The sequence below is a fragment of the Bos mutus genome, chromosome 11 (assembly GCF_027580195.1).
Source record: "Bos mutus isolate GX-2022 chromosome 11, NWIPB_WYAK_1.1, whole genome shotgun sequence".
Taxonomy (NCBI): Eukaryota; Metazoa; Chordata; class Mammalia; order Artiodactyla; family Bovidae; genus Bos; species Bos mutus.
Window position 1 is genome coordinate 24,860,731 of NC_091627.1, and position 15,076 is coordinate 24,875,806.

At 40.2% G+C, this 15,076-nt stretch overlaps 1 protein-coding gene across 4 annotated transcripts in view; it reads right to left on the reverse strand.

Annotated features, from left to right (window-relative positions):
- CYRIA (CYFIP related Rac1 interactor A) overlaps positions 1 to 15,076 on the reverse strand; it is a 102,482-nt gene that overhangs the window by 20,771 nt on the left and 66,635 nt on the right. For all 4 annotated transcript variants that reach the window (XM_070379145.1, XM_070379141.1, XM_070379144.1 and 1 more), the window contains exon 3: positions 6,985 to 7,064. In XM_070379145.1, coding sequence (XP_070235246.1) covers positions 6,985 to 7,054 — 70 coding nt within the window. In that variant the 5' untranslated portion in view covers positions 7,055 to 7,064. The remainder of the gene's footprint in view (positions 1 to 6,984; positions 7,065 to 15,076) is intronic.

Genomic DNA, 15,076 nt, shown 5'->3' on the forward strand with positions numbered 1-15,076 from the left:
GTGTGTGTGAATCTTTCAGTCAGGTCAATGCTTTAAGACCCCGTGGACTGTAACCCACCAGGATCCTCTGTCCGTGGGATTCTCCAGGCAAGAACACTGATGTGATGTGGGTTGCCATTCCCTTCTCCAGGGGATTTTTCTGACCCAGGGATCGAACCTGGGTCTCCTGCATTGCAGGCAGATTCTTTACCATCCGAGCCACCAAGGAAGCCCTGATACGAACATTGGGGGATGTAAAAATGGAAACGATTTATAGCACGATACTAACTGCTTACAAAAAAACAATCTAAAATTGCAAAGGTCTGTGAGAAGATGTAAGTGTGACGGGACTGACATATTTATTTGTACAGGAACATCAGTCATCCTATGCCAGACCCTTTCCCAAGGGACAGTCAGATGAGGGACTGCAAAAAGCAGCGAGGTTTAAGGCACTTGAAGGCTTGTTTATTTCATTCACATGCTGAGGCATCCCTGTGATGTCATGGAGGGAAGAGAGCTCCAGGGATGTAATTTTTGAAGAACCAGATCCTATCATAAGTTTTCACTCACTAAATATGAGACCTCAGGGCAAGCCAATTAATCTCTTGGTCTCAGATGAATTCTTGGTAGAGGGAGGGGAGCTAGCAAGAACCTCGTCTCCTCCCTATATGGTCCTGTGGGGGTCTGTGGATCATAAAGAGGATGTTGACAGCTGAAAAGCACTTAAAAAGTAAAAGTGCTAGAAACTGAAAGAATCTTTCTGAATGAATCCCTGCCCTGGCATAAACAAATTGCTTCCCAGGTCTGCTCTGTTCCTTTGCTTTTTGTTTGTTTTGCTTTCATTTGTAAAGTGACCAAAAACATCCTTTATTTTCCTCCTTTCCCTTTCCAAGATTATCTAGCCCCCTATGCACAACCGCAGCAGATGTGAGCATACCAGAGAGGGGGAGATGAAAGAAGAGATCAGTAGTAGTAAGAAGTATTCTGCATCACCCAAAGAAATTCCAGCTGTTTGCATAATCTGACATGCACCCACACCCTTGCTTTAAAGAGTAGGAGACTGTAGTTGTAACAAGTCAAAATACACAGAGCCTTTCTGGAAGTACCATGGCTTGGGAGCTTTAGAATTTCCCTCTTGACTAACCCCATCAACCACCATTATGGTTTTTGGCATCCCTATTATGCTCATAAAGGTGGATTTTTCTTATAAGAAAGTCACTTTCCGGTTACTATAGCCTAAGAAACGTATGTTCATCCCAGCCTAGAACCTGTACTTCTTTTGGCTAGTCCATCACTTTCTCTTTGTTCTAGCTATCGCAGATTTCTTCTCTGCTACCGTACTATTGGCTCTTCATTGTGCTTGCATCTGATCTCCCCAATAGTTACACACTCCTTGAAAAAGAGTCTGTGCTCTTCTAATGTTCCTGTACTTTATGTCATTCCCCCTCATGCCCCTCTGCTCCACTAAGACCCGACCCCCACTTCTGCTGGTCCTGCCTGAAGCTAGGATACAGAAGATGCTCTGCAGATAGTTACTGAATTAGCATCAATGAAGAAGCCAAGGTTCCTAAGCTTATGCTTCATGCCCAGGTCTATGTCAGATATTGAATAGGTCACACATGACATAAACATAAGATGCCATCTAAATCTTTTCCACAGAAAAGTTCTTTAGGCTAAAGTGAAATAATACCAAAGAGACCTAGCTATGTCAGAAGGAATGGAGAACACTGAAAAATATGTCAGTAAATATAAAAGATCTATTAAGATTACAAAAATAAACACACAGAGACTATTCAAGAGTTTAAAGTTTAAAATAAAGACATTGCAATGAGTTTATAACATATGTACACAGAAGTAAAACATGTAACAATAGCACAAAGAGTGAGTGGAAGGGTGGTGATTGGAAGTCTACTGTGACAAGTTTCTTAAATTCTTCATGAAGTAAACAATGCATTTTGAAGACAGATGGCAGTAAGTTAAAGGTGTATATAATAATCTCTAAAGTAAGAACCAAGAAGCACAACTAAAAAGTCAGCAGAAAGGACACAAAAGAATACTAAAAATTATTTGGTTCACTTAAAAGACAGAAAGACACTGAGAAACAAAGAGGGAAAAGATAACGAATGGAAACCACACCAAGATACAGAAATACAAACATTAATTAAATGCACATACAATAATTAAAAGTAAATGGACTAGACATACCAATTAAAAGGTTGATATTTTCAGCTTTGATGAAAAAGCTTGGGGCAACTACATATTGTTTATAAGAAACACGCTATAAAGAAAAGCAGACAAAATAGGGAAATACATACTGCTGCAAATACTGAGGGTAAGAAAACTGTTATAGTCAAAATATGAGATGAGTAAAGGTAGATTCAACAAAAGATATGTCAGATTTCTAAAAACTATGAAATATTTCTGAGTGAAATTAAAGAATATCTAAACAAACGGAAAGACTATATGCATAGGTGAGACAAATTAATATTGCCTAGAAGTCAATTACCTCCAAACTGATTTATTGATTTACATAATTATAATCAGTATCCCAGCAAGGTTTTTTGTGGACATTAAAAGCTAGTTTTGAAGGATACATAAAATTATACAGAGAAGTAAAGGTGCCAGAATAGTCAGAACATCTGGAGAAAGAGCAGAGTTGAAGCACTTGCTTTTCCTGACTTCCTAACTTATTAGTTGCTATGTTTTGGCATTAATTGGTGAAATGGATCAAGAAGCAATGAGAGAGAAGAAAAGGTCCCTAAGTAGCCCCACACGTATTATAAATAGTAACAAATTTATGGTAAGAGCATTAAAGCAATGCCGTCTGTGCTAGAATAATTTTGTATCACATGAAAAAAGAAATAAATCCAATATCTCTTTCATAACATATGCAAAAACTTGCTAAGATTGATCATTGACTTAAAGGTAAAGCTTAAAATTCTAAAGCGTTCCTAGGGAAATGTAGTTGAGTATGTTTATGACCATGGAATAGGCATGAGTTCTTAAAGAGGATACAGAATGCACTTACTGAAAAAGGAAGAAAATGATGAATCACACTTCATCAAAATATAACATTTCTGTTCACGGAAAGAAAGTAGTCATGGGATGAAAAAACAATAAAAAGACGGTAAGTGACTGTAGAAATTTGAGCATAGACTGTAGAACCTACTACAAAGGTCAAACAAATTTAAATCAGATCTACACAACTGGAAAACCTAAGGACAGATGTGTCTAATTTTGTATTAAATTTTGACCCAGCTTAATTATATCTATTTGACCCAGTTCAATTATATTCCATCACTGACTTCAAAAAGAATATTCAATACTCAAAGCAGAGGTGCCACATGCATTTAAGCTGTTGTTACACCCTGTTCAGCCTGCCTTCCTCCCTTTACTGCTGACTCCCTCCTTAACTCTTTGCAATCCAACCTCTGTATTTAAAGCAATAAATCCTGAATCTGTTAGGCAGCTAACTGCCCAACTCATCATCCCCTTTTCAAGCCTTCTTGACTACTCTCAGCATCTGAATCTATTTACATTCCCTCCTTCTTGAAAGTCTGTGTCTTCTGGCTGTTTTATCTAGCCTGTTCTATCCTGTTTCTTCACATGGCCAGCATCTGTTACTTGGGCTCATTCGGTCTCTTAACTCAGCACAAGCTGATGGCTGGGTCACCAAACTGGGTGAGGCCCAAGCCCTGCCATCAGGAATCTCAATTAAGTTGCCCTGCTTCTCCCTCAATGTAGCCTCTCTCCTACTCAAGCTCCCTTTAAACACAAGCATGCCTGAAGTTCTCATCCACTCAGCTCTTAATCTTCTGTAGTTTTCCTTCAGGGGTTTCAACTATTCTCTTTGGAAAAGTCTTCTGAAAGTGAAGGTGTTAATTGCTCAGTTATGTCCGATCTTTGCGACCCCATGGACTGTAAGTAGCCCACCAGGCATCTCTGTCCATGGAACTCCCCAGGCAAGAATGCTGGAGTGGGTAGCCTTTCCCTTCTCTAGTGAACCTTCCCAATCCAGAAAATGAACCCAGGTCTTCTAGGTCTTCGGAAAAAAATACACATTGTTTTAAGTCCATTCCAAATTCCACCTTTGCAAGAAAACTGCTCTAATTCCTCCTGAGGTCATCCATTTCTTGAAACCAGAAGTTTCTCCCTCTATTCTCAGGCCGCACCATGCCTCTTCTAAGCCCCTTATTTTATTTTATCTTTGAACTGTCTGCCTATATTGTCCTCCACACCAGCTTGGGGCTTCATTAGGCAATGGCTGCTCTTGTTAGTTCTGTCTCCCTGATGTCACCAGGCTTACACGGATGCTCATGACCATACTCAACATACTATTGCCATAATAAACTGAAATCTACATACTCAAGGAAAAATTATGACCTCAGCCCATCTTCCCCACCCTTCCAGTCCATCATCCTTCTTTCTTGAAAGCCAGCTTTAGGAAATAAGATTTGAAGAATCAAGAAATGAAAACAATTTTTTTTTTTGAGACATCTCATCTCCCTCTCTAATTAGGCAGAAGATGATGGCTGTATTACTTCCTGGAAGCTGCCTATGATGAGCACTTAAGGGAATCAAAGCAAAGGGAGGAAGAAGGCCAAAGACATCTATACACCCACCTCAATTCCCCAATCATTCCCTGTGTGACTTCAGCCCAGTGACTCATCTTCTCAGACTCAGTGAAATAATGTTAATCTTCTCTTTGGTAGTAAGGGGGATATAAACAGGATTTTGTACATGTCTATAAATTTATAGTTTTATATTTTCCTTAAATACTTTAGTTCTAGTCCTAGTAATAGGCCACCAGACATGAAAATCCAGTCTACATTTCCCCTTCCTGAAGAAATTAGAGCATATCTATAAATGGAGTTTTGATACTATAAGTCATTATCAAAATTGAAAATATTGAAATGTTTTCTTTGGCCACCATGATCTTTCTTTAAATAACATATTAAGAAAATGGCCAAACTACAAGACTGAGTAGGTCAGAGTCCTTGGGTTGTAGGAGAGAAGAAGAGAGGCCCCTTTGCAATGTTGCTGGGGAAGGGGATGCCCTGAGATCTTGCCTCAGAATTCTGGTGCTTCAGAGAACACCAGCTGAAAACTAATGCTTTAAATTCCTGTATTTTACTTTTATCACTTTAAAGGGTTTTCATATTAGACTTGACAAAGAACTCAATATTATTCTTTGTGGAAGCATGGGAAGGCCAAAGTTCAAGAACAGCTACATAGGCAAATGGGGCCACTGAATTCTGAGTGACATTGTGAGAAGCATGTACACATGCATGTGGAGTTTTGAACTTCCAAAAAAGTAAAGCATGAAACTCCCTTAGCTGTTTATATGCCCCTGAAGTTGTGAGTGAACGCTGTTTTACCACTATTTTGGCCTTTGTGCACGCTGAATGAAACAGTGTAAAATACATATGACAAGGAGTGGAAAGGACCAACTAAAGATGCAAGTAGTAAAATTAGAGTGTTGGAATAATAGCTAGTTCATTCTGCAACAATTTTAAAAATTATTAATAAATCTTCCTGTAATAACAAAGATATGTATATTATAGAAGAGTAGCAAAAATCACACCAGTTTAAAAAAAAAAATCTTTTTGAAGTATCATATCAATCTGGCTCTTGAGTTCCTAGGTGCCCTCCTTACTAAACTGAACCAAACCCAGCATAGCCCAACCAAACCCAAACAAACCCAGCCAAAACCAACTAAACCCAACCAAATTCAACCACGCCCAAACAAATCCAGCCAAACCAAATTAAGTCCAGCCAAACCCAGTCAAATCCCACCAAACCCAACCAAGCCTAACCAAACCAAATCAAACTCAGCCAAACCCAGACAAGCTCAGCCAAACACAACCAAACCCAGCCAAACCTAGCTCAACTCAACCATAACCAACCACACCCAATCAAATCCAGCCAAACTTAGCAAAATAACAAGAACAATAACAAACTGAGTTAAATCACCAGTGAGATCTCTTTAATTGAATATAACTTGCATTAAAAATTTTTTTCAGAATGTATGAGTTTTGGGAATACTTTTCCTTTTTAAGTAGGTATTTAGGCATAACAAAGATTTTAAAAAGATAGCTCCAGAGATCTTTCATAGTTTGGTTTGCTGTGTCTTAGAAAGTTATTCTAGCATTTACTTAGAAAATCTCTGTTAGAAGGTTTAATATATATGCAAGGAAGTTTCAACTTATTTTTAATATGAATACAATACTTGAAACTATAGTTTAAAGCAGATTAAGGTTTGCAACAGATGATGACTACTGGGACAAAGGACATTTAACTGTGCTTGGTATTGTGGAATTGCAATTCAAAAGGAGGAGACCACAAGAATAAGTATAGATACATGAGATCAGTTGCTTAAAATGAATGTGTCACTCATTGATAAACATATTCAAACATGAACAATATAAGAAAGAATCTCTGTATGTATTCAGTCATGATTCATAAGCCGTTTTCCCTAATTTAAAGTTTTTGATTTAAAAAAATCTTTCAAATGAAAGCTACATCTCAAAATTCTGAAACAGTTCTGTATTATCGAATAATACACAAAGAGCAGACAGAGATTACTCAAAACTACAAAACCTCTAAGTCTCATTTCTGCTATCTATCGCTTTTTCTTTTACATCTAGTGATATTTGTTTTATATTAATCTGTGTAAATTACTATGTATACTATTTTTCTTTGGATTATGACATAATAATTCATGAAAATTATTAGGAAAATACATGATGATGATTGATGTTAGGCTTACAATAACTGCTTCTAAAATCAAAGAAAAGCATAAGCATATTAAAAAGATATTTTTTGTTTTTTAAAAAATAATATATGAAAAGAAAGGAGGAAATGGTCTTTGAAGACTCAGAGAAATGTAGAGAGACATTTGGATGTGGTTTAAGAATTACATAACAATCTTTATAACTCCCCTATCAACAAACTATAAAGAAAGTGAAGCTTTTTCATCATAATCTTTTAATTTTTGGAACTTACTTTCAAAATCCAGGAAAAAATGTGGGTAGTTTTCAATTTCCCTGGTAAGGACTTTGAGCAGGTTTCCCATCCCAGCAAGCCTAGGAGAGGGAACACAAAACCAAACACCATTAGCAGTATAAAAAACATACTTTTTAAAAGCTTAGATATTTTTGAATGATTTGCATAAATACCATTGAACCCCTATAACTACATCAGAAGACCTAATAGAAAGTATTTTTATGCTAGGTGACAAGTGATAACTTAGCAATGAGTTATTGTTCAAAGAACTGGGTAATGGTCATAGGAGGCAGAGTTCAGGTGTATTCTAGAATTTTTTTTTTCCCCTTTCCCTTTCACTAATCCCCAGAATCCTTACAGTTAATATTTAATCCTTGCTTGATTTCTGTCCCATTGGTGTGGGAACATACTATGTCAATGGAAGCAGAATAGTGAGGGCATTATTAAATTACCTATCCAGAAAGGTAAATTTCTCAAAGTTCCCAAGGAAAAGAGTTTAGAAAACAGATTTACACTCCCAGGAATCCCTTTTAGCCTGTACAAGAGGTCCTGTTTCCCAGGTAAGTCAGAGGTTCCTGCGATTTGACATTTCAATAGTTATGAGATTAGTACTTCATGAGTGTTAAAATGAAAAGGTATAACATCCAAAAAGTTATTCTCAATGAAACTGCAGCCTGAGGCATTGGCAACGGTGAATCCACCCTACAGAGAAATACAAATCTGTGACATATCTGCAACCCCAAGCTGAAAGAATAGGGAAATGTAGTCATTATTGATGACAGAGGATGAGAGGGTTGGATGGCATCATTGACTCAATGGACATGAGTTTGAGCAAACTCTGGGAGATGGTGAAGGACAGGGAAGCCTGGCATGCTGCAGTCTATGGGGTCACAGTCAGACACAACCTAGCGACTGAACTGAACTGATTTAAATAAATAGCAACGTGTCTATTGCTCTCAGCTCTAGTCATTAAAACTTCTTCTTCAGGAGGCCATTCTATGTGAATGAATGAATGCCTTCATTCATTTTACATATATCTATGGAGCTGCGAAGAAAGCTGAGCACTGAAGAATTGATGCTTTTGAACTGTGGTGTTGGAGAAGACTCTTGAGAGTCCCTTGGATTGCAAGGAGATCCAACCAGTCCATTCTGAAGGAGATCAGCCCTGGGTGTTCTTTGGAAGGAATGATGCTAAAGCTGAAACTCCAGTACTTTGCCCACCTCATGGGAAGAGTTGACTCATTGGAAAAGACTCTGATGCTGGGAGGGATTGGGGGCAGGACGAGAAGGGGAGGACAGAGGATGAGATGGCTGAATGTCATCACTGACTCGATGGACATGAGTCTGGGTGAACTCCGGGAGTTGGTGATGGACAGGGAGGCCTGGCATGCTGCGATTCATGGGGTCACAAAGAGTTGGACACGACTGAGCAACTGAACTGAACTGATGGAGCTGCGATCTCATGCTGGGTGCTGAAGGCATTCCTCTAATTCGTGACTCAGACACCTCAGCTTGTGAGGGATAATGAAGCTCAGGGCTGTAATTTTCTATGCACATGGCTCCTGATAGTGTTTATGTTGCTGTAGGAATTAACAACAACAACAAAAATGCCATTGTAAGAAAGATGTGGTGAAAGGAGAATAAACAAAAATAAAAATACATAACAAGCAGTTCTCTTGAGTGCAGCTGGTGGTATAATATAGTCTCCATACTCCTCCCTCTGAGAGAATACTCACATTCACTTAGAGATATCACCCAAAGTCACCCATGTCACTAATGTGAAGCTAGAAGAACTTAGGAAGGACTGCTTGCAATCCTACCTGTTTCTTGTTAGCTCTGTTATCCAAGGCAAGGCACTGACTCTCTAAGCCTGTTTTCTCATCTATAAAAAGAGTTTTTGAAACGTATCTATTTCATCAATTCATGGATATTAATGAGGTTAAAGATATAAAATGCCTAGCACAGTGCTTCTAAGAAGTGCTCAAGAAACAATATGTGATAATTACCACTGTCATCATTATGATGATTATCTTAACGCCTTCTAATACTTACTCAGAATTCTCCTATGGAAGACAAATCAGAGAGGCGTTATGTGGCTCTAGGGAAGAGAACTAGAACCAATGAGGGAATAATGAGGAAGATCTTCATTCAATGTTGTGAAAACATTTCTCACCATTAGGGTTGTCGGACTACTGGTGATCTGCCCTGTGAAATACTGAGTTTCCTGTCACTTCTGGTGGTGAAGTAGAAATTAAAAACATTGTGAAAATGAGTTGGGCGGAAGATTGGGAAGTATATATACTTCTTCAACCTTGCCGATCTTGAAGTATATGAATATTTGGGCATGCGTGTGTGTGTGCTAAGTCGCTTCAGTTATGTCCGTCTCTGTGCAACCCTGTGGACTGTAGCCCGCCAGGCTCCTCTGTCCATGGGATTCTCCAGGCAAGAATACTGGAGTGGGGTGCCATGTCCTCCTCCAGGGGATCGAACTTGTGTCTCTTGCATTGACAGGCAGGTTCTTTATCACTAGCGTCACCTGGGCATGTGTGCACGAGCACACAGACACAGAGTAGGAGGCAAACGCCATGCTCGTCTTGTCCAAAAGAATCTTCCCTCTTTTATGTTCTTTCTGTCACTGTTTAATTTTTCCTCCCTTGTCTTGATTTGTGTTTCCTTTTAAGATATTTTTGAGCAAAGCCCTGTGTGAGACAGGTTCTGCCAAATTGAAACTCACAACTAGTGTAGTCCATCCTTATCACTGGGCAGTATTCACAAACCCTCCTGGGTTTCTAGGAAACAATGTGTTTCCAATTTAATGAACAATTCCAACTCAGACCCCAAGGCAAATCTTGCAGGAAGATGATTCTACTGTTTAGTAGCAGCCCCGACTTGCATATAAAATGCCTTAATGGAAGTTAAATATTCTTAATTTCCCTAGTTTTGTGCTATTAACATGTCACAAGAGACCTGAATGAGTTTAGCTTCCTCCTAAAAGTCTGCCTTGTGTAGGATTTTACTGTCAGAGTTCCTGGGTGGGAAATACGTTAAGCCTTTAAAATTAGTAACAGACTGAAACACACATGGAAATACATCCAAATATTAGCCGGCTGCAGAGTGCTATCTGTTCAGAAGGTTACTTAGGCTGGTTGGCTGATGTGGTCAAATATCTTGAGACGTGATTCTAACAACAGCCAAGGTCAGTTAACTGGAATTATTCTAGATTTCTAGATGTTGACATCTCAAACAGGAACTGTCTGGAATGATAAAATTGTGGGAACTTATGTAGTGTTATGGAACCTAGAAAACACGCATTTCAATACAAACTTCTTGAACAGATACAGAAATAGTTCACCTCCTTCATGGCAAAAAAAAAAAAAAAAAGTTCCCCTCCAAGGGGACAAGAACATGCACATTTTATTGAGTGCCCATGGTGTGCCTGGCACTGTGCTTGGAGCTTTCACACACTTAAATTCACTAAAACCTTACACCAACTCTTTGGGTAGCTACAACTGTCTTCATTTGTTGGAAGAAAAAGAGGTTCAGGTGGTTAAGTATATTTCTAAAGATGACAGGAGAGTAAAAGATGGAGTCACATTTGAACTTGAGGGTCTGGGAACCCAATGTTCACATTCTTTTCCCCACAAGAAGGAACCTGGGGCTTCAGACCCCTAGCAGGTCCCTGGCTGAGAACACTGAGAGTCCATGGTCTGCAGAAAGTGTCTGCAGGATAATACAGTACTGTAGGTCTATGCTCCTTTTTCTGGGGACAGAGTCTACAGTTTCTGTTAAGATTCCAAAGCAGCCTATTTCTCACTAGTATTGCTCCACGTACAGGGAAAAACATACTTCTTGAGGAATTCATGCTTTCTTTAGGAAACCATGTCGGGGTGGAGTCTTCCAGAAAAGTTGGCTTCATAGAAGAAGTGAACTCCATCCAGGCATGAAGGACCCTGGGAATCTATAATGGCACAGAGGAGGCCCCCAGCTGGGGAATGAGGGGTGAGAACAGAACAGCAGACACAATCTGGGTGACTTCCCCAAACAGAAGGCTTATTCCTCAAGGTTTATTTACTTAATACAATTTTGAAATGGATCCTTTCACTTTTTTTTTTTTGCAAATTGAAGGAGGGCGTTTCTCTAGTCCCGGTAGGAGCGTTAACAGTGTCTGTAAAGGCAGCCCGCGTGTCTCTGCCAAGGGAGGCGCTCATGTCTCAGTGGTGATGATTTGGGATGTATACTGGTGTTTTCTATGACTACCTTCTTGGCTCTTAGCTTAAAACCACTTCCATGGGAGTTGGCTCATAGGCTGCTCAGTAGAAAATGATGGTTTTCCTAAAGAAGTCGTCTTCTGCTAACACTTCAGTTCCAAAAATGAGAAGAGAAGCAAAACATGCACACAGACACCACACATACACACACACACGTGCAATTATTTTTTTGTCCTAGTTATAACTCTGCTCTTGTTTGGAAGAAAAAAATAAATAAACAATAGGATTAGCTGTATTTCCAGAGTGTAAAACCAAATAAAATCAACCACAGGTGATTTTTTAAAAAAATAGGGCCATCTCTGGTGAGGAAATTTGTTTTCTAGAAGTAAGACATAGCAAAACTCAAGGGCAGGGCATGGGCATTGTGAATTCTGACTTTTGCCTGTGTACACCAACATTTCAATGCCTGATTTTCATGATTAGAGAACAAGCACTTAGAAAATTTCTTTTGTAGCTACAACTATTGCAAAGGAGTATTTCTAAGCCAATACCACCTTTCATCAATAAAGAACAGAAAGTGAGAAAAAACAGAGAAACAGCCCTACATGGTTTTATTTGCTAGTATTTTTCTTAAGGTCTAAGATGGTAAAGACTCAATGCCTCTACTAGAGACATGGGTTTTCTTAGCATTTTGAGTGAGACAATAGCTTCCAGCAGCTACAAATTTTTCAGCATCCCTGGTACAAAAATTTAAGAAATCAAAGACTTAGATTCTTTTACCTATAACTCCATAGTTTGGAGATTAAGTTCTGTTGAGCCTAATATTTTTCTGTAACATAATTATTAATATATAGTGAAAGTGAAAGTATTAGTTGCTCAGTCATGTCTGACTCTGCGACCCCATGACCTGTAGGCCACCACGTGCTTCTGTCCATGGGATTCTTCAGGTAAGAATATTGGAGTGAGTTGCCATGTCCTCCTCCAGGAGATCTTCCCAACCCAGGGATAGAACCCAAGTCTTCTGCATTATAGGCAGATTCTTTACCAGTCTGAACCAACATAAGCCCCAGACAAATCACAAATACACAATGACATTTATTTATATAACATCATATCTTTGTCAAAGATGTTTCTGGACTCATTTATTCTCAACATGAACACGTGTCAAAAGCAGGGAAGGTGATATTGGACCCATTTTACAGACAAGAACTTGTGGATCAGGTACAATAAATGTCCTTTTCAGTCATCCAGATGGAAGTCCCAAACGTCATCAGAACACATTTCACATTAGAACTGGGGCCACCTTTTTAAAGCTCTTGTTTTAAGAAGCAGTACTTGCCCCAGGACATTAGTTCAAAGAAGGTTCAGAAGACAGGTTTCCTGACTGTCACTCTCTTGCTCTGTCCACTAATGCAAAAAGTAAATAGGACATCAAGTTCCTTTTTTTAAAGACATTAAAATATAAGGTGCAGTGTGTCGCTGCCCCTGGAGAGTTTCTGCTCCACGGTAGTAGGGTCTCCCCAGAACATGCTAAACAGCTACTAAACAAGGACATCTCCACCGGTGATTCATTGCATTGGACACACTTCTCTCCTTCCTTGTCTCAGTTCAGTTCAGTTCAGTTCAGTCACTCAGTCGTGTCCGACGCTTTGCGACCCCATGAATCTCAGCACGCCAGGCCTCCCCGTCCATCACCAACTCCCGGAGTGCACCCAGACTCACGTCCATCAAGTCAGTGATTCCATCCAGCCATCTCATCCTCTGTCGTCCCCTTCTCCTCCTGCCCCCGATCCCTCCCAGCATCAGAGTCTTTTCCAATGAGTCAACTCTTTGCATGAGGTGGCCAAAGATTATCCTAATTCAGACCCCCAGCAGAGCTCGTCTGCACCCTACAGAGAGCCCCCAGACTGATCCTCTTAATTCCAGTCTTATTTCTCGCCCATTCATTTCCAGCTTTCTAAACACAAATCTGACAGTGTTCCTTCCTTGCTTAATATACTTCCAAGACTCTGCAGGACCCACAGGATACAAGGCATGCAAATGGGGCCAGAAAACCTGGCCCCCAGCCTCTGCCGGCTCCTCTGTCTCTTCTCTTCCTCTGGGCCAGTGGGCCCAGCACTCATCACACCCTGCACTTCTCAAAAGCAGCCTGCCTTTGTTGCCTCAGGGCCCTTGCTCACATTGCTCCTTCTGTTTACAATTAGAATGACAGCTAACATTTTAAAATGATCTGCAGGCCATAGTAATGAGAGCTTTTCATGTATTATCATATTTTAATTTTCACAACCACCATATGAGGAAGCAACTGTTATTATCCCAACTTTAGGGATACAGAAATAATCTTGGAGATTTAAAAAGTCTCTCAAGCCCCAGAGTCATAGAACTGAGTCTGGACTCCAATTTCATCTGACCTCTAAGCACTGGCCCTCGACCACTGCCTCCCCGGAATTTCCTTTCAAGTATGAGTTTGGAAATAAGGGCCTTCAGAAGGAACCGCCTAAGTCTTCCCTCCTCTTCGACTCCAGTTCAAAGAAAACAAAACCCACTCCCTTGGGTGAGCTCTGCTTCTCTTTGCTCACCTAACATGCTGTTTTTACTGTGTCACACGGCCTACAGTGTGGATGGTAATTACACACTTTCTCCCCAGCTCTGAATGTAAAGCCTTCTTGGGCAGGGCTGATTTTACACCTCTTTGTATGCCCAGCACTTAGCACTAGGCATCAACACACAGTGATCACTGGCAAGAAATCCTTAAGATGGTTCTGTCCAGTGATTCCCAAGCAAAATGAGGAATACAAGCTACACCATGAATCCTGCAGAAAGCTGAAGTTATGCAAACAACTCTAGGCTACAGTGTTTTAATTTACTTTATAAGATGATAGAGATAGTTACATCCTAAATCCCCAAAGTTTATTTTGAAATTTTACTGGTTTATGAAATTCTAAAGACTAGAGGTCGTTAACCTGGTCAATTACTCAGCCCAGCTGGGGAGCTGAGCTGCTGGTCTCTGCTCTGAGGCTGGTACCTCCAGGGGCATCCTGCGACCTGCCTTACTTATTTTTACGAGAAGTCTGACCTCCTAACTTCAATGAAGCCTCGAGATTTCCCCACCAGAGTGGTGGAAAGAAGTCCAGTTCTGGCTTTCGGAGTGTTTCTGGTGACTGGATGTGATTTTAGGAGGGCTATTAAGACAATTTGCTCTTCAACCTGATCAGTGAGGTTCACAGTTGGCGAAATCTTGACAGCAGCCAGGGTGGCAGCTGATGCCAGTGACAGAAGAGGTCTGCAGGCTTCCCACACCACCCCCCAAAAGTGAGTGACCCCTCTGGCTTATCTCCCGTGAACCATCCAGGGAGCCATCTGGGAGGGGAGAGTACAACCCCAATACATCAACTATTCACACAACTCGGATATACTTTCTCCTAGTGATCACATAATCCCATCGTACACCATTTATACTCCTTGACTGTTTTGAATGATAAGCAAAACTGGTTGACCATCAGCCTATAATATATCAGATACAAAATAGGTGGCTTAAAAAACTACTTCTCAACCAAGGGAAAGGTACATTTCTTAAATGTTAGAAGCACCTGTTTTTCTGGGAGGGAAAAATGTACCAATGGAATGCACGGAAGTAGTTCAGCCTATAAATTCCAGGAGCCTGAATCTGCTAAACCAGGTTAGCGATTTTAGATAGCTGGGCTGGGCTGGAATTCCCCGCCCCAGCTGCCACTTCTGCAATGAATTTGTAACGTTCTCTGTTCCATTGCCGAATGTGGTGCCAAGAATCCAACAGATGATTTCATTCCAAGACGAAGGAGGGAAACTAGAGTGAGTCTATTAAGCACTTTCATCTGACAATAAAAATGAGTTAATGGCTAAAA